This window comes from Candoia aspera, chromosome 2 (assembly GCF_035149785.1).
Source record: "Candoia aspera isolate rCanAsp1 chromosome 2, rCanAsp1.hap2, whole genome shotgun sequence".
NCBI lineage: Eukaryota > Metazoa > Chordata > Lepidosauria > Squamata > Boidae > Candoia > Candoia aspera.
Window position 1 is genome coordinate 97,726,663 of NC_086154.1, and position 19,180 is coordinate 97,745,842.

General features: G+C 38.3%; 1 protein-coding gene across 2 annotated transcripts in view; it reads right to left on the minus strand.

The window, feature by feature from the left end:
- Window positions 1–726: 726 nt before the first annotated feature.
- Window positions 727–19,180, minus strand: part of MAP2K7 (mitogen-activated protein kinase kinase 7) — a 37,305-nt gene continuing 18,851 nt past the window's right edge. For both annotated transcript variants that reach the window (XM_063292509.1, XM_063292508.1), the window contains 10 exons: window positions 15,794–15,941; window positions 14,609–14,675; window positions 14,017–14,130; window positions 13,597–13,716; window positions 13,388–13,495; window positions 12,444–12,623; window positions 11,952–12,032; window positions 11,234–11,376; window positions 10,234–10,279; window positions 727–9,826 (listed from right to left, as the gene is read on the minus strand). In XM_063292509.1, coding sequence (XP_063148579.1) covers window positions 9,689–9,826; window positions 10,234–10,279; window positions 11,234–11,376; window positions 11,952–12,032; window positions 12,444–12,623; window positions 13,388–13,495; window positions 13,597–13,716; window positions 14,017–14,130; window positions 14,609–14,675; window positions 15,794–15,941 — 1,145 coding nt within the window. In that variant the 3' untranslated portion in view covers window positions 727–9,688. The remainder of the gene's footprint in view (window positions 9,827–10,233; window positions 10,280–11,233; window positions 11,377–11,951; window positions 12,033–12,443; window positions 12,624–13,387; window positions 13,496–13,596; window positions 13,717–14,016; window positions 14,131–14,608; window positions 14,676–15,793; window positions 15,942–19,180) is intronic.

Sequence of the window (19,180 nt, forward strand, 5' to 3'; positions counted from 1 at the left end):
TCCATTTGAAAAGACCTGTTGATTGATCTTCTGGAGTTCCTCAATATTGACTCATGCATTACACTTGTAGCATGCTAGAGACATACTCCGAAGTGATGTAGAAAATAGGGTCACAGGCCGGCTTCCAGAGTTCAGACCTCATGGCACATCCTGGATGCAGGTCTCCCCACCTCAAGAGGTATGTAGAATGCAGACTAAGTGACAGGCTCCATTCTGTGGAATATCCTCCCCCACCCCTACCCCAAGGCACAGATGGCCCCCGACTACTGATATTTTGCAAACTAGTTAAAGCAATGCTGTTCTAGCAGACATTTGGCCTCTGGGGTAGTTTAAGCCATGAGGTTTTTGTTCATTGATATTTTTGAGTAATTATTTGTGTGTGTGTGTGTGTGTGTGTAGCCTTTCACTCCGCCCAGAGTCCTTGTTGGATAGTGTAAATGCTATTAATTTAATAAACACACATGCTCCTGTTTCCCTTTTCAATCCCAAGAACATGTTCCACTTCTTACAGTAAACTTCCTTAATCCAGTATCTCCTAGATGTTCTTATTAACAACTCTCATGTTTCCCACGCACTGTGGCAAATTACCAGGCTGACCAGGAATTGGGGTGGGGGACTGAAGTCCAACCCATCTGGTTAGCCTCAGAATGAGTGATAGAAATATTATTCTGGGAATGAAGTCTTTGAAAACAAGAGATGAGACTTGTAAAATGTAAATCACAGGCATTTAGGGAAAGAACGTTTTATTTTGTTTTTAAGCTTCTATGAGGGTTTGTACAAACAGTAAAAAAAGCTTTTCAAAAGTAATGAAGAATGTTCTTTGCTTTACACTATTGTTGATGTGTTTTTAAATCCCAAAGTTCCACTCAAATGGACCAGACTGACCTCACTACCTGGAGGCAAACTATGGCAAACTATTTGGACTACGGGTATAGAACAAGGATGGCGACTAGAAGAAAATCCTTGTTCTAAGACTTTGAACATACCAAGTAATGGACAATGGGGTTCAGGACCATGAGCCCAACCTGAGAGATGACTAGCAAAGAAGTTGAAATAGGTAATCCAGAATTGCCATATGTAGCTTTATTGAACCTACAGGATGGTTCACTTGTAACAGAGGGACAGAAAGAGGTGTATTTCATACCAGACTGTTGAAGACATCTGAAGTTCCTCAACCATTTTTTAAAACTGATCCAAGACATAACTGATAATAAAATTGAAAACTTGTTTTCTGATTTTTCAGTCTGTAGGAAAACCGTAAGCTCAACTAACCACACAGAAACTGTTCAGCCGGCCCAAGGCCATACCTATGTTATCCGAGCCTGCGAAGAGCAGACCGTAACTCAGAACTTCCTGTTTTTGCAGATGGACTCTAATGTTCATTCCAAGAAGACTACATGTTCTTATTGCCCTATGGAAAGGTTCTGTATCTGATCACTGCATCCAGTAAACTTTTCAGGGCAAGCACCAACGTGGGATTTTTGTGTAATACCACAGGCAGCAAAGCAATTTTTTGAATGGCCCAAACCTCATGAGTTCTTATGCAAATACACAGATTGTGGTAATTGGGCATGAGACCTTGATCATTTGTGATTAAAACAAAAATTTGAAATCAATGGGCTCCATCTAGAGATGTTGTTGCCAACCCCACCCTATTATAAAAACATCAAATTGTACAGTTGGCACTTGAATTCTTTTCATGCTTGTAACAATGCCCCTAGAAACATAATGAGAAATTTCTCCAGCAAGGTCAGGAAGGCATATATGCTGGACTCCATGAAACATTGGATGGGAGTGAAGACTGTTGGCATATTCAAGTGGCTTAGTCAGAATATGTCACAGATTCGTGTGATATAGGAAGAGGATGATTGAGTTTTTGAAACCAGGGTTTTCAGCCTTTGCCACTGCCCAGATAAATAACTTTAGTACTTTTGTATAAGTACTGTTACCTTGCTTTTTTTTAAAAAATGGTTTGTTAAACACCAGTATGGAACTAGAATCAAACTGTTAAAAAAAGAGAAGAGAAGCTGAATGAGATAGATAGATAGATAGATAGATAGATAGATAGATAGATAGATAGATAATTGGTGCTTTTCTAAAAAGCGCCTCTCAAGAAGGATCAGCGAAAAAGGCGCTTCTTCAAAGCGACATTAAAGTTTTGAGAGGAAACATAGTTTCTCCAAATTGCTCTGACTCTACAACTAAGTATGTATTGTCAGAAACAGTAATGGAAACCATCACTCCTGAAATAGAGAGAAATAAAGACACGGGGAAACCCTCTACATCTCTGCCCCAGTCAGTTGTTTGCACAACCTTTTAAAATAACGCTTACCCTATAACCTTTTAATTCTTATTCCTCTGATCTGGGAGAATATTTACTAGCTACGACAGAGGCAAGCAGAGGAAGAATCCTTTCTGCCTACTTCAGAAAGTACCAGACAGTGTCTGTCACTTTTCCTTTTCATTCGCCTACAATTATCACATGTGTCTTCATCTCTTCCACAAAGCTATATAGACTTCTGTTTTTGATTGCAACTTTTGTGAACTAGGTTTTTGGGAGATAATCTAAACAGGTCATCTATATTAGGAATATACCTTTTCTTAAAAGCTTTGTTGGTAACAATATGCTCTATTTGTTCTATTCTAGAAGTCTGAAGCCAGTAGGCAAATATATTTAACATCAGCTTAAATTACAGGTATAAAGCAAATCTCACGATTCAATATAGTTTGGTAATTCTACATAATTTTGAGCATCCTGATTCCCAGTCTCACATCTCCTCCCAATACTGCCTACAAATAATTTCATCTATCTGTCAACCAAACTTAAAAAAAAAAAAAAGTTTACTTCCCTATCCCTTTGTTGATGATCTGCTTTCTTTGGGTCCCTTGAACAGCATGAAGATGGGACATTGAACCCTGGGGGTTTCAAAGTTACATGGGTCCAGAACCTCTCATGCCCAGCTGCAGCTTGAATACCACACGTCTCTTGGAAAAGTATCAATGCTGGGATTTAGCAGAACAAAATTCTAAAGACTGCAGTGTTATTTGCTATGTCCCATCTTTCCACTTTGACAGTCTATTCAGTGAATGCTATCAACAAAAAATACATTTTCTTTAAGAAGTGAAAGAAAGGGAAGTTAAAAAAAAAATTAAAATAACACACAGTTCCCTGTGGGCAATAAATAAATGTACACAAATGTAGCCTTGATTATTGGAAGTAACAACAGAGCAAACGGTTGAACAAACAAAGCCAAACTGAAATCTTTGACCTTCCTAAGGGTATAACATTGACCAGGTGCCTTCAGTGGTGCAAAGTCCTCCAATACTTTCATTATGTAGATTCCAGTAGAATAGGCCAGCAAAAAAGAAAGGCATACTGTCTGGGGAAATGCCCACTGACCACCAGTTCTGTGCTGGCTGCAACTCAGGTTGCTCTATTCTCAACCCCCTCTATGAAACTTTGGATAAATCATGCCCTTTTCATGAAAAGATAACAAAACAAAGATTTAGTGGCTACCAAAAACAAAAAACAAAACCAAGCAGGTCCTAAAACAGGTGTTCAGACAATCCTGAATCAAGACAAGTGACCAAATTTACAAGGAATCCAAGTTAAAAGTTGCTTTCTGTATAGGATAGGTTACTTCTATTTACTTTAACATGCAAATTTATAATATATGATATATAGAGAATATAGTGAACTGCTAATGCCTAGAATATAACCATCTATCCAGCTAATCTCTGCCTTAACTTTGGCATGATTTTTTTACAGTTTTGTTTAAAATCCCCATTTGAATTGCATGCATCACACGCTGCACACAGGTGCCCCTCCCCAACCCCAATATCCCCACACACTTTAAGAGCAGATGTCAGGCAGGCGATTGTAAACATGAGCCACCCAGATTAAAAATAACATTAACAAAGATTTGTTCTAAATCAATACATTAAAAAAATAATTCTAAAAATGCAATAAAACTGCATTTCTCTCTCTTCTTTAAAAGACATCCCATATTTTGAACAATTGAAAAAAACCCTTTAACACTTCCTATACCTACTACTGCCCCACATCTTCCCCAACAAGGAATCTATATTTCAGCTGCTTCGAAATGGAAGAAGGCATTCTTCCAAATTTGAAAGGTAGGCAAGCTCCTTGTAAGAGACTATTCTTGCTTTCTCTTTAAACCAAAAGGAGGAAGATACATGTTTTTCCAGAGGCCAACGTTTTTAGGATAGTCTGTGATATCCTAAAGCTTCAAATCCAAGAGGAAACAGAACAATGAATCCACACTAATTTCTTGAGAGGGACAAAAACAGCACCTCTCTTGTACCAACATTTCCAGTAAACTCTTTTATTTAAAACTTGCCACAACAAAAACTATCCTGAATTCTTGATAATAATATCCCTTTAGGAAGTGAATCAATTTTTTTCCATAATTCCCTATACTTCTTTCTTTCATCTGGAAAAGGATATAGTTTTAGTTTAAGAAAGCTGTTTCCTGTCTAGAAACTTAATCCTAATTGACACTTGCTGCATTTTGTAACAGAAGAATTATTCTGTTCTACAATTTTATAAAACAGCAGCTAATATCTTTCATCTATTAGCCACTTACAAATACTACAGTCCCATTTTGATCGCACTGAAATACTTAAATACAAGGCAGTCTAATTCCTTGAAGCCTCTGAAATGACTCAAATGTTTGCCGTGGAAAGGAAGGATGACAAAATCATGAGATTGATGGTACCCTTTTCCTTCCCCGCTACTGTTCTTCTGTTCATGTAATAAAACAGAACCTTACTAGACACATTTTCAATAATTTTGGCTAATTAATTTCCTAACTTTCTAGAAGTAGCTCTCCTGGGCCTTGAAGACTTGTGGCACTCAGTAGGGTTAGAATCTGTGACCCTCTGAACTGCATCTTCTATTAACCCCCTCTGGTTAAGGAGATGAAAACAGATGTAGCCCAAAAACATCTGGAAGATTAAAGGGCTTTCAGAACTGTCATGTGGATATAACAGCCAAAGGATGGATACTACAAGCTCCCAGTAGAAAAGGTAAGTTGAGCACAATCAATGCTCTTATGACTACTGATTGTTTTAAGCATTTTTCAAGAATGGGCCACTTTTTTAACAATTCCAAGTTCACAAGATGCGATATAAGAAATAGTCAACAGTAACTTAAATCCTGTTACCTTAAAAATGCAACTGGTATTATTTCTGGCAGGGAGGGAATAGAAGGCACTTATTCATAGGAGTCAATAGGCCCCCATTTGTCCCAAGAAGCAGCAAATAAATTACTATCAAATTCTTAAAAACACCAGAAAGAAACACAAAAAACGTATTTATAAAAAATTATCTCAAGTTTACAAACTCAGGATTAGTGGGATTTTGCTTTTTATAAAGAAGAAGATCTGGTTATTTAACAACTTCTTTGCCCCCAGTTCATTGTTTGATTAAGACTTCCAGGGGACTGGTTCAGCTTTAACCAATTCATGCTGGGAACTGCTATTAAAACAGTTAAGAGATTTGGAGCTTTAAAAACTAAAAAAGTTTTCTATCCAGTCAGAATGCAGATTCACTGCTAGCTTCAGGATAAAGATCTCCTGGAGGGGTGAAAATGCCAGCTGTCATATTATGTATCACTTGTTCTCTACCAACTACTATGGTTACGTTGCTGAAGTATATTTAATAGTCTAGCAAGATGGAATAACAAGCAACAAAGCCAGAATAAGGGTACATCAAGCTGTTAGGACAAGGCTATTCAACTGCTTAGATGGCCATTCTTCTGTCCACCATCTATAGCCTTTCTGCTTACTTTCTATACATTCCTTTATTCCAGCGGGCAGTTCTGCACATCACTCTTTTCTCTATGTAGCCATGCCGCTATCAGCTTGTACATGCTGTTCTTCAACGTAGATTTGGAAACCCGCTTTTCACTCCCTCCTAAATATCTCTATGCTCTGAACCCTCTCCCACATTCTTAACCCAGAGTGTTATATGCCCAGGCCCTGATAGCTTGCCAATCAGCAATTTACTTTCCAAGATGAATTCCTCTAAGCAGTTAGCAAAATACACAGAATTACTGAACAAAATGCTAGCAGAAAAATGAGAGCCTGTCACTAAGATAAGACTACTTTGATTTAATACATATATAATGGGAATTCTACTGCAACTGTCCTAATGCAGTCTCATTAATCAGTCACCCAGATTGTAGCTCTACCATGATTTTTACACTACATCCTTTAGCCATTAGACCCTGTCCCTGATGGAAACAGTTGTCCGGAGGCTGTTTTGTGTACTGCACCTGTTTCATTCTTGCTCTAAACATTTCAGGCTTTGTTTGATTCCCAATTTTGCCACAAAATATACAAAATTTTCTCATCACTTTTCAAAATGGCTCTAGAAAACATGCTTTATTCTTCTCTACCTTTATTTATTAAGTTTATATGCCACCCTGACTCATAACTCTTGGCACTTCACAACAATTAAAAATACAATAAAATATCCTTCCTTAATATCCTGGCAAATAATCACTTTCATAGTATCTTTATAGATACAATAATCACTTCATAAATTATTCTATAATGATTTTGGAGCTTGAGACCTGTATGACCCCCAAGTGAAGCTTATTAAGTGGGCCTCAAAGGAAATGGGCATCTTAATAATTTGGTTTATGGTTATATAGAACATATCCCTGCAGACCACTGGATTACCTAAACATGGAAAACAATTAACTATAACAGATCTTGAAAGCCAAAGCCATATATTATAAAGTTGAGAATAAGTGCTGGGCCTAAATGTCCCCCCCACACTTCACTGGTAAGTCAATCCCATTTATCTTCGATTTCCATCCCCATTATGTTCAAAAACAGAAGGTTTTTAAAAATTCTGTTTTACTAATCAGGAGCTAATATTTGTTCCTGTCTCTCTTGACCATGATTTAGCAAGATACATTTTGCCAAAGGTATTATAGCTCAATTTGGACATAGAATGTATTTCCAAACTGGGCCAAAATACCTTTCAGAATTTTTTAGAATTGAGGAAAGCTTTTAGGAAGTTACCATCATAAGTAAAATCAAAATTCACCAGTGAAATGAATCTAAATAAACTTGTTAAAGGAATTCATCTTGAAAGTTAAGCATCTTTTAAATGTCTCCCTAATACACCATCCTTCATTTCTTTTCATATACCTTTCTTCTGGCTTCATCCTACTGAATTTCTGTAAAAACTTCTAATAATCATTCCTTGTTTCCAACTTGTTTCTTAAGCCATAAATTCTCTTTCTGCTTGCTGCACTTTATTTTCGCTAGCTCTTCCCTCCCTCCCTTCCTTCCTTCCTCCCTCCCTTCCTTTTCTATCTTCTTTCATATAATGGATCTCTTGTCATATAACACACTCAAAACACTTTTCTTCTTATACAAATTCCCATGCCTTGTAAAGTTTTTGCACATGACGAATAGCCTTGTTTTTTAGATTCTGAATAATGCTACCTTAATAGTCATAATTAAAGCTGGCAGAGTAATAGAGTGTCTACACGATGCAGTAACCTTGACCCAGTCACCTGAACAGGTGAGCTACATCTTATACAGTTCTCCTTCCTCTCCAAATTCTTTGGCACCTTGCAATCTGTGTTAGGATTTGTTCTGAAAAGCACTGCACTCACAGAACATGCATATTATCTGTATACTTTCCAGTAAGATTTGCACATTCACCTTCTGTGACAAAACCTCAGCAAGGCCTATCTGACTTCATAGCAACTCGTCTCTAATAACCAAGCCCTCCGTATGCCAAGTCTGAACATATGGCTCTGCTAAAGCTTCTTCTTCCTCCTCTGGTTCTGCCACTGACTCCTTCAGTCCTGTAAATGCAATGGCTTCTTTTGCAGAACAGCCAGAATACACTAAATTGTATTCAGATAATGCGGGACCCATTATCTCAGGGTGATACCAGGCTGATATACCTGGAATATCAAACATTACAAATGCACCTCCTTTTCAGCCCTGCATTAACTACAGCCTCCTAATGAGGATACAACTGTGTGGGGCCTTTTCTGGCCTCTGCTATAGTATCCAAGCTTTTGCTAGTAGGAGAAAGCAGGAACAAGTCTCAACTCCAGAACAATATTCAGAGGTTCGAGTAGTACACTAGTTCCAGAATCTTGGAAACGCTACAACTGGGAACTGCCTGAAAACAACCTCCTGACTCACTCCCAAAAGTCTCTGGCCAACTTTCATTTCCAAATGAAAGATGGCTCGGACTGCCTGCAAATTACAATACAACGTTAGTGACCCAGACACCTTGGTTCCTCTGGCATGCCTCCATCAACTTGAAAATGCTGGCCAGTTTAAAAGGTGCCTTTGAATTTTAAGTGATTGGATCTTGTCTCTTCTTTCATTTATCCTGTGGAAAGTGTTAGCAAAAAAGAAGCTTGATTCTGAAATAAAGGAGAATGCTACTTTCTTTGTTTACTGAACCTTCTGTATAGTTTAGGACCACACATATATGCTTGAAAGTTAAGCATCCACACAGATGCTACTGTTCCAAGCCAGTGGTCTCATAGAGCAAACTGATTGCTCCTCAATTGGAAATACATAGTTGCTACCAGTTAAGACTCTAAACCAGTAAGTCCACAACAGATCAGAGGTCATAAATTTGTGACCATTACTTTTTTTTTTTTTTTTAAAGAATCTCTAATGTTAGAGATAATTTGGGCTGACTCTCTTTTTTAATGGCTTTCTTGATGCCAGGATTATCTTTAAGTTCTGCTTTTCCTTTTCTTAAATACTGGAAGAAAATGAACAAGCATTTATCCTAGCACCAAACACACACTTTGGTAATAAAACACCAATGACAAAACTTTGCTCACACTTAAAAGAGGAACCCTGAGATCAAAAGAACCAAAGAGGGGGAAAATTTACTTTAACTGAGCAACTCTTGGGCAAGAATCTAGCACACATTTCCTTTCCAGGGCAACCCCCACCCGCAAGCCCTATGAACAAACAAAATCAAGACAACCGCAACTGCTAAGCTAAGCATCAATAGCAGCAGCCAATTCATCTATCCCAGCCCCCATTCCTCTTTAGCAAATACAAATCCAAAAACACAGAGAGAAAAAAATCAAACAAATAAAGGACATGTAATAACGCAGAGACCGGTGAACAGGGGCAGCAGGCAGCCCACAGCACCAGAAGTCCAAACTTAATAAATAACTTGTAAAAAAAATATCTTTTCTTTTTTCCTTTTGTGTGTTTTCTGTCTGTTCACAGTGCGTGAGCAAGCGTCACTGTTGCATATCCTCGAGCCTCTGGTCACAGTAGAGAGAGACAAGCAGGAGCACACTCTCACTGGGTGGCAACCCCTGATGGCCGATGCTCAATCCCAGAAACATACAAGCATAGGCGGAAGAAGTACTTTCTCATCCAAAGCGTTGTACATTTGGGCTGTCTGGTGTGGTGCCTGGAATGCCAAAGGCCCTGGAACATACCCACATTCCAGAAAGACCAGACCTATGACCCATCTCTTCCTGGCAATACTGAAGAAGACAAAATGGGCAAGGGTGACTGAGCAGGTGAAGCAGATAATTCATGCCACTGAAGAGTTGTTCTAGTGAAGGCTGGTGCTTGTTGTGGTGCTCTCTCTCTTAAGATCTGGCAGCCAAGGGCCCCTTCCCTGGTACAGCAGCCACACTGCATGGCTACCTGGTGAAGAATGGCAGGTGATGCTGGCTGAGGATGCTGCTCGTGCGGGGTGACTCTGTCTTAGCCATGACATCTTTGAACCAAGATGCCACATCCACTTCCAGTGTCTCGTAACGCTTGATGAAGTTGTGTTCCTGTAAAGGAGTACACACAATGAGACAGAATGCAGTTCTTCATTCTGTTCCTAAAAGGCTAAGAGCAACTCTAGGTAGGACTGAAAAAAAATCCTCCTGAAACCGAGGAAAGTGCCCAATACTGCTGGCCCAGATTAACTAAGACCTGACTCAGCAGAGTCAACTATGTTTGAAGGTGTGTGAACAGACACACAATGGTGCTGAATACAAGCAAAAGGAAATGGACAGTCATGAAAAAAATCAGCTTAATAGAATTTCCCCTCTGCTTTAGGAAACTGTGTGTAAAAAAAAAAATCCAACCTCTGTACCAGGTTAAAATTCTTTTAAGATTAAAGTTGGCAGAAACCCCTCCTGCAGCTATGATATAACTGTTAATATGCACACAAAGTGTTGTATCTAATACTCACAAGTAGCTTGTTGTACTTTGGTCTCTTCCTGTGATCTTTAGTAAGGCTAGAAGGATAAAAACACACATTCAAACCACTTATTCCCAACTGAATTTTGCTGAGGGCACAATAGTTCTTTTATCTCCAATACTTCATAAGTTATTCCCCCTCTAGATGTTTGCTAGTTAACAGGATGAAATCCATCACCACCCTGGCACAGCATAGGCCCAATTTTCCACGTCTAATATCCCATGGCAACCTGGTTGTCATTTTCAGCTCAAAGAGTCCCTCCTTACTCTTCTGCCATTAGCCAAGACATTGGCCAAGGGACAGAAGCATGAGCCAAGAGCATGTTGACGAGAGGGAACAGAAACTAGTGCAATGGCCCACGATTTGTGCAGCCAGAAGGCTGAGATGAGATTTAATTTCATGGAAAAATAACAAAGATGCTTGAGTTCACCTTTTCACAACAGCACATTAACAATCTGACCAAATAAAGCTGTGCCAATGACCTATTCATTTATTTATATATAATTGAGGTCACCTTATTCCAAACAGTTCTGAGTGAGATACACTTTAAAAGCGAGAAACAATAAAAATTAAGAAAGAGATCATGGATGTCCAGAAGAAAAAAATCATACATGACAACAAAAAGCAGTCTACAGGGGCTCAACAACCACCCGAATCCAAGGGAGTAAAGCCAGGTTTTCAAGAACTTTCAGAACACCATCAGGATGGGAATCATCTAGATGAGAATCATCTGGATCTCTGCAGGTTTACTATTCCAGAGGACAAGTGCGATTACACAAAATGCACACTTTCTGGGTCCTGACAGGCCTGGAGTGGCCACACTTTCTATGAGTTACTAATTCTGACCATTGCCTCAAATGTTCATCTGTGTCTGAAGAAACAATTACTGTGCAAAGTGAGGGATCAGTAAGATTTTTACTGTAGAGTTCACAGACCATACAAGAAATTGTTGACTACGCACTATAAGTTGTTTTTGAGATAATTCACTCACCAGTCTTTTACAAAGGACTGGAAATCCACAGAAAATTCCATGTTATTTGGGAGAAGAGGAGGATCTTCCTGCAAAACCTTGGTGAGGACCTCAAAATCTGTTTTGCAGTTCTTGTAGGGAAACTGACCTGTAGCTAACTCAACCTGCATTGGAATGGAGGTGAGAAGAAATGCCAAGAGTAAGTATTAAAAATTTAAACAAGTTAGCAAAAATTATCATCCTCTCTTTCACTATCATTAAATCAGATCAGTTTTAGTTTTCCATGTCAATGGCTTTCACATTGTTTGTTGTTTCAGCTGTGATCTTCCCTTATATGCCAAGGCATCTCCTCTCACCCAACTGGCTGAAATCCCACAGTATCACTGAATCTCATGATACTGTCACAACCGTCCTAAGATGTCACAAAATTGCCTAAAGCTCAAAGACCAAGTGTTTTGTAATGTTATTCTGAAGTTCAGCTTTAAGATACTTTTAACTTTGCTTTCACATTCTTCACTTTAAAAAGAGAAAGTAAAGCACCCTAAAAACTGCTACCAGTCTATTAAATAATAAATACCGTACGTGTGAAAAATTATTTAAGCATACCCAGAACTGAGCAAGGCATAATTAAAGGGTTTTGGCATCTACATGGGTTACAGAAAAGACCTCTGAGGAAAGCAGGCAGCCTGCAAGCTATGGGTTGTCCATTTGCATGTCAAAAACAGAGAGTTTAACTTACCAGAGAAATGCCCAGGCTCCACACATCTGCACGGATATCATAATCAGGTTTTGAGGGATCAGGAGGATCTATTCTTTCAGGCTAAGAACAAAAAAGCCATTAAAAGAATCAGATAAAATAACAACTGATTGCTGATTTCTTACCTGCACTTAGGAAAGAATCCCCAATTATAGAAACTAAATCAGAAATGGAACTACAACTGTACCATAGCGGAGTACAGTTTCAAAATCTTAGGCCAGATTCTAGTGGCAACTTCCTACGGATATGCTGTGAACCACACACACCAGATGTGTGATTCTGATTCCAAGGGAACAGTCTCAGGCAGAGATGCACTCCAACTGATAAAACCTAAGCAGGCCTGGCCCAGAATACTGTTGAAAAGAAAGCCTATTAAGAATTGATACAGTGATCAATTTGGAGCACACTGTAATGGATTACAAAATCATAGCAAGATCCCTGAAGATATTCCCTAAACACCTCTCTAATTCTTACCGCCATATATGCTGCACAACCGGCACTCCGGGTTTTGGCTTTTGAGTCTACCAGCCTCCCACTGATCCCAAAGTCACACAGCTTGATTTGCCCCCTCTCATCCAACAAAATATTGGAAGGCTTCACATCTCTATGAATGACACCATGCTTCTCTTTCAAATAATAGAGGGCTTTCACAATCTGGGGGGGAAAAAAAATCAGAAATCAGTGCTGAAGAAATGACTCACTGTAAGAAAAGTAATTTTTGCATTGTTTAGGCTTCCCAAAACTGAGTGGGGTTGTTGTTGTTGTTGTTATTTCTATGAAGCTACTTGGAAAGCAAAGATTAGTCACTTGCTTGGAAGTTTATGTGATTATTTAGAATACAGAGTTTTAGTTACATAATCTAATATGCCTAACTTTATTACACCATAATCTTTTATCCATATACTGTACATCACCAAAAAAATGTCAAAGTCATTACTAAAGGAGAAATACTTATGTGAAACTATATCCTTAGCACTTCTCCTTGGAAGGAGAAATGTACCAGTCTCCCTATATGATGATTTTTTATTCAGTTTTATTCAGATCGAATAACATTCATTCAAACTGTCAACCATAGCCTAGAGACTAGAGCAGACACGTGTGAGCTAAACCAGCTTTTTTTCTCAATGTTAGGATGACTTTTTAAGTTTTCAACTTCCATACTGCCATACATTAATTGGCGCCTCCTCTAAGCTGCTCATATAGCCTTCACAGTGTGTGTGTGTGCGCGCGCACCAGAGAATATTTTAAATTCCAAAGCAAAATGCACAGAGATCATTAATAGGCACTTAACAGTTTTAACAATTTAATATCTAGAGAGAGATCTGTAAGTACTTTTTTCAAATCATTGCACCTATGTTTGCAAGCAACATACATTTTTCTTATTTGGTCAAACTTTTTCGGAGGTTATCAACACTCACCGCCACAGTCATCTTTCCCAAGATCCTCTCAGGGATAGGTCCTTGAATGCGTTTCTTCAGCTTCTCTGCACATGTGCCCATTAGCTCCATTGCTATGAAAACATCAGTCTATGGACAAAGAGGGAAGAAATGAAAGGATATTATTATGACTAAGTTAATCATATTGCATTTAAAAAATAAGAGCAGACGGGAACACTGGGTTCACTTACATTTGTGATGAAAGTCCCAAAGCACTGAACAATATAGGGACAGTCATGACTCTTCAGCACCACATCTAGATCCATTAGGATCCTCTTGTTCTCTTCTTTGTTACCAGAACGACGCATTTGCTAAGCAGAGGGAAAAAGGATGGGGTACATCTGAGCATGGGAGGGGTAGATAAAATATCCCCCTCAAAAATGATGATGTTCATGCCTTCCCTCACAGTGCTTGAACGCTTCATTATTTGTTCAATGATCATCACTATTTTCCATCTACAAAAGACACCTATTGTAAACCCTTCATTCTATACCCTCCGTCTCAAAACGAAATAAATCATACAGGCTCTAATCAAAGTGAATAAATTCCTGATCTCTTTTCCTTTTGTTTTAACAGTTTTGAGTTTCAAAGCTCAAGTATATCTACCTCACCTTCACAGCTATGATGTGTCCTGTTTTCTTGAAGCGCATTTTCCACACCTGTCCACATGTCCCACTACCAATCTCACCCAGGTTTTCTAGGTCATGGATTTCAGCTTGATATCTCTGTGAGAAAATGAGGACATACAGCTTAGATGCAAACAGATATTAATGTACCGTATACCGAAAAGGGGAAGACTGCTTTATGACAACTTTCAGTGCAGTCAATTGTTACCCCATCAGGCTGCAAAGTATTTTAATCCACTGTAATCTCTTATCTCTGCCTGTAAGATATCCTCCATAAAGCGATACTAACTTGCCAATCTAAAGTGGAAGTTAACAGTAGAACTTCAAAATCCCTGTCTGAGAGCTAAATATTAACCAAAAAATAAATAAATAAAAATACATTGCACCAAAATGAAAAGCAACAAAAAGAGTAAGATGGACAATCCATAAATTCCTATATCCAAGAATGCAGGCTGTGACATCCGATCAGACTATGCAATTCATTAGCATGCTTTTCCAACCTCAGATGTAACCAACTTTAATTAGGTATTGAGCTCGGCATACTTTATCTATAGCAGGCTAGATCAAGTCAACTTACCTGACCTCCAATGGTCAAGTAGCCAGTTTGCTTCATGATCTCCTGCAATTTTTGATCGATTTCTATGCTAGGAAGGGAAAGAAAGAAAAGCTAAATAGCATATGGAAGCTTCCATCTGTGACATGGGACTATATTAACATACTCTTTCTGCAGGAACAAATACTATGAATAAGAGTGTACACAGCCCTGTTACAAAGCTCCCATGTTCAGCAACCACATCTAAATAATTATGTAAAGAAGAAAAATTCCACAGAGCGAAATATTTAGATTTGCATTTAAACCTCTTGGCAAATCAGTCAGTTCTACAACAAGCCCTCTAAATTAGTTCCAGCTGTAAAGAAGAAGAATGCAGATTGCCATGAATATTTACTTAACTGCTGAATGCAAAATAAGCAGCAGGCCCAGTTAATAAGCCAAATTGGCACATTCTTTCATGGACAGATGCTTTTAAACTTCTTATGGCTTAATACAGATATTACACCAAATATAACAAATTGCATTCCAGTACATATGAAAGTGCGGTATACTGAAAATGAATGTGAATTACATTAAACCAAAGCATGAGGTGAATTTCATTATACCAGAAAGCAAGCCCTTACACATTGCCTAGTATGAAGGCATTCTGACTGTGGCAAGACATGATGGGTTGTAATTATTTATTTGGCCCTAATCTCATTTTTGAGTAGTGGGTATATAAGACACTGGGAGTTGGCAGTGACTGGAGCAAAATATAAGACAAGTTAGTCTCAACTCTAGGAAGAGGGCAATGGCAAAACATTTCCAAAAATTATTACCAAAGTAGTCACCAGGAGTCAAGAGTGAACTCAAATCAAATCAAATCATCAGCCATCAAGCAATTAAGTAAGCAAGCATCAATACTGAGGTATATAATAGTGACCCCACCCCAACATGCTATTACCAAGCATCATAATGGCATATGATTTGCAAGCTCTTCCTGTATGGTGTAGACGAGAGTGTCAGTGTACTGTCCTACTTGTTACATATATTTCCATTTCATTAGACATTAAAGCAACATAAACACTGTGCTATAAACTGCTCTTTTTCCCTCTCTTAGTAAACTGCCCTCTCCTGACTTGAATGATACTGCATGATAAAGGTCCTAAAGCATGAGATAAATTCAGTGAGCATTCCAACACTTGGCTACTTTGCTCCAGCTGTGCTTACCTCTCCATGCTCCTGTGCATGAGGAATGGCGGCTGAGGAGGAAGGCCCAGAATATTTCGGGGGCGTGACGGATGTGTGTGATGTTGGGGCGAGTTTTCCAACGAGGAAGAACGGCTGCTGCCATCATTGGCTAAGGGAAGCTGCAATGCTGAGAAAGAAGAGGAGCATTAGACAAAGTAGAAGCAGCCACATTAGGAATTCCTAGGCTGAATCCTTTTGAATTCTTGGAAAAAGTGTATTATTATCGTGACTTCTCACTTATCAGCTCAGCATTGCTAAGTTGTTTCCAAATATCAAATACCTTGCTACTTCTACACAGTAAAACCCATGCATCCAAACCAGAGCTTTCAACTACATCATCATGAAAATGGCTCTATTTTGGTAAAGAACCCAGGTTTTCTTCTATATTGCTGGAAAGACTGGCCAGACCTAATATTAACTGCAAAGAATTGTAAACAATGAATGCATTCTATTATCTGCTTCCAGATTTTCCTTTTCCTGTGAAGCAAATGGATGATGGTTCAACATTGAATTCTGAAAGCCTTTGCTTAAACTTCTGCTTTAACTAACAACACACACAGTAGCACCATCATGCCTTGTCCCTTCCAATTACAGTCAGCTCTTAAATTGAAGAGCTACCATTTTTAAGGATTATACAAAAGCTATTCTAGTATGGAGCTGACTACAAGAACTCTTATGTTGTGGATAACTGTTGAAGAAAGGCAACAGAAAACTAAAAACTAACTTATCTTTTAAAAATAGTTACCTGGCCAAAGCAAGTACTATAGCTTAATCAAACTGGTGTCTCCTATGCTAGAATAAATTATATTATATTAAATTATACTCACACTGCATAGTTAATAACTTGCTTTAGACATTCTGGCTACATAAATAATACATGGGTGGGACGTTTGCCCACTTTAAGATGGCCTTAAATGGAACAAGCCAGATTCATATTTAAATCCATTTTAAATAAGTAACTGACAAGAAATTTGCCAGACTAAAGAAACCCAGAGATTTCTCTTCTTCCTCTTCTTCACTAACAGTTAGTGCACTCAGCAGAGTTCAACTCCTATGTGCTAAAAACAACATTCCAATGATAATCGTGTACCTTAAAATAGACATACATTTAAAGAAAGACCCCATAATGAGCACATGATAAAGCTTACTATATGGGGAATATCAAAGGCAAAAAAAGAGTAAGAAATCATGCTACACAGGCAACAAACATTAGCAATTGAATAGATCTGATGTGTTTCCAACAAGGAATGTAAAATTATTCGATATTTGATATTTCCAAATGCATCCTGTATTTCCACGTATGTTTTGTCCCTTTTCTATCTAAATGGATTTTACTTCAAAACCAGAAAAAAAAAGAGTGGATGTAAAATGAAGCAAAGTGAGTTGCCAGAATGAAGAAGTCTTATCTATATATTCTAGTCTGTCTTTAGCTGGCCTAGACATTAGTAAAGGTAAAGGTTTCCCTTGACATTAAGTCCAGTCGTGTCCGACTCTAGGGGGCGGTGCTCATCTCTGTTTCAAAGCCGAAGAGCCGGCGTTTGTCCGTAGACACTTCCGTGGTCATGTGGCCGGCATGACTGAACGGAACGCCGTTAATCAAACAAGCAAAAAATTCCCTGGAACTGCAGTAGAGACTTTGTAGAATGCAGAAAAGGTATTTGAAATGATGCAATTCAGATTTTTGAAGCATGCTTTGGCCAATCTTCTTCCTCTGATTATGTGGTATGGTATTCTTATACTATAGCCGGGGTTATAATGGTTATCATATCATGGTGTGGATTAAAACTATCCTGACCTTAAATGATATCAGTAGGCATTTTTTAAAAATTTCTCTATGGAATCCAAGTGATCAAGTCCAATGAACCATTATGGGCTCAATCAGAAAGTTATTATATTACTTTTTTGATATCAGAACAGGGGCTTGGTTCTACTTTTACTCATATTGCAACAGTATTTCTAGCATTAAACTCTGTAAGGCTTGTTTGGGAGATGTTGGGACACAAATTTAATTTTCATTCTTATTCACATGATAAACTTATATTTTGTGATAATCCCATTTTGAAAATAGAAGGTAAATATCCTTTTCCCTAAATCCATAATCTAATTTTGGAATTTATGAGCTAAACACTGGATTTATCACAAGAGAAATTTGGATTGCCTAAAATTGAGGACTCAAGCATAACCAATTAAATATCTCTTGGTTTCATAATTTGGTCCAGATACATTAGCATCATCTGAAATTCTTGAATTACTACCAACAGTAAAATGCATTTCAGATTATTCTAAATCTCCTGTATTTTCACAGGCAATTAAAAGAGAATCCTTAAGGTGGATATAAATTTGAAATAAAGTGTCAGAAAACCTATCTTAATAAATGGTAAGAATCTTAAACAATATTATGTTTCTTATGAATTTAAGATGAAATTAATTAACAAAAATATTTTTTTATGTTTCCTGACAACCTCAGAGAACCTTTAAAAAGGATGGGCTGTCAATTTCACTGTAAAATGATGGAAGGGATATTTACTGATATTTATATCAGATATTGGCTCATTCTGTTTTGTCAAGTATCCCTAAATTTGTTGGTATGGTTTTAAGAAGAATAATGTGGTTTTGAAGATGTGAACGCAATTTTGAATTGTATAACAAAAAATTAAAATTTATCAATATATGAAGAACTATGGTCTGTCTGTCTGTCTGTCTATGTCTGTATGGTTGCCCATCTCAACACTAGTACTCTGGGTGGTGATCAATGGTTAAAAACCCAAATAACAATGACAACCAATAAATATGTAATCAGCAGCCAAGGTAAAAACCCATCTGAACTATTAACACAACCATCCCACAGGCTCTGTCACATAGTCCAACCCCAGGAGCAGTGGCATAGCCAGGTCTTCTAAGTTGTATGGCAGGTTACCAGGGTTAGGGCTAATCTAATCTCCAGGGGAATGACATTCCAAAGAGTGGGCATCATGACAGAAAAAGGTCTCTTCCTGGATCCCACCAGATGGCTTTCTTTAATAGACAGGACCTGCTGGATATGATGGGATGGATAGACACAATCAAGAAGAGACAATCCCTCAAATTACCTGGCCCCATCCCATGAAGGGCTTTATAGTTAACTAAAACCACTTGAACTGAACCCAGAAGCACACTGTAACTAATGCAGCTCGTTGAGTGGAGGTGAAATATGTATCAATCAGGAAGTGGACATAACTGCCCAGAGCACTGCATCTTGCACCAGCTGCAGCTTCCAGATGCTCTTCAAGGGCAAGCCCATGGAAAGTGCGTTGCAGTAGCCCATTCAGGAGGTGATTACAGCATAACTGACTGTAAGCAGAGCCTCTTGGTCCAGGAACGGGGGTA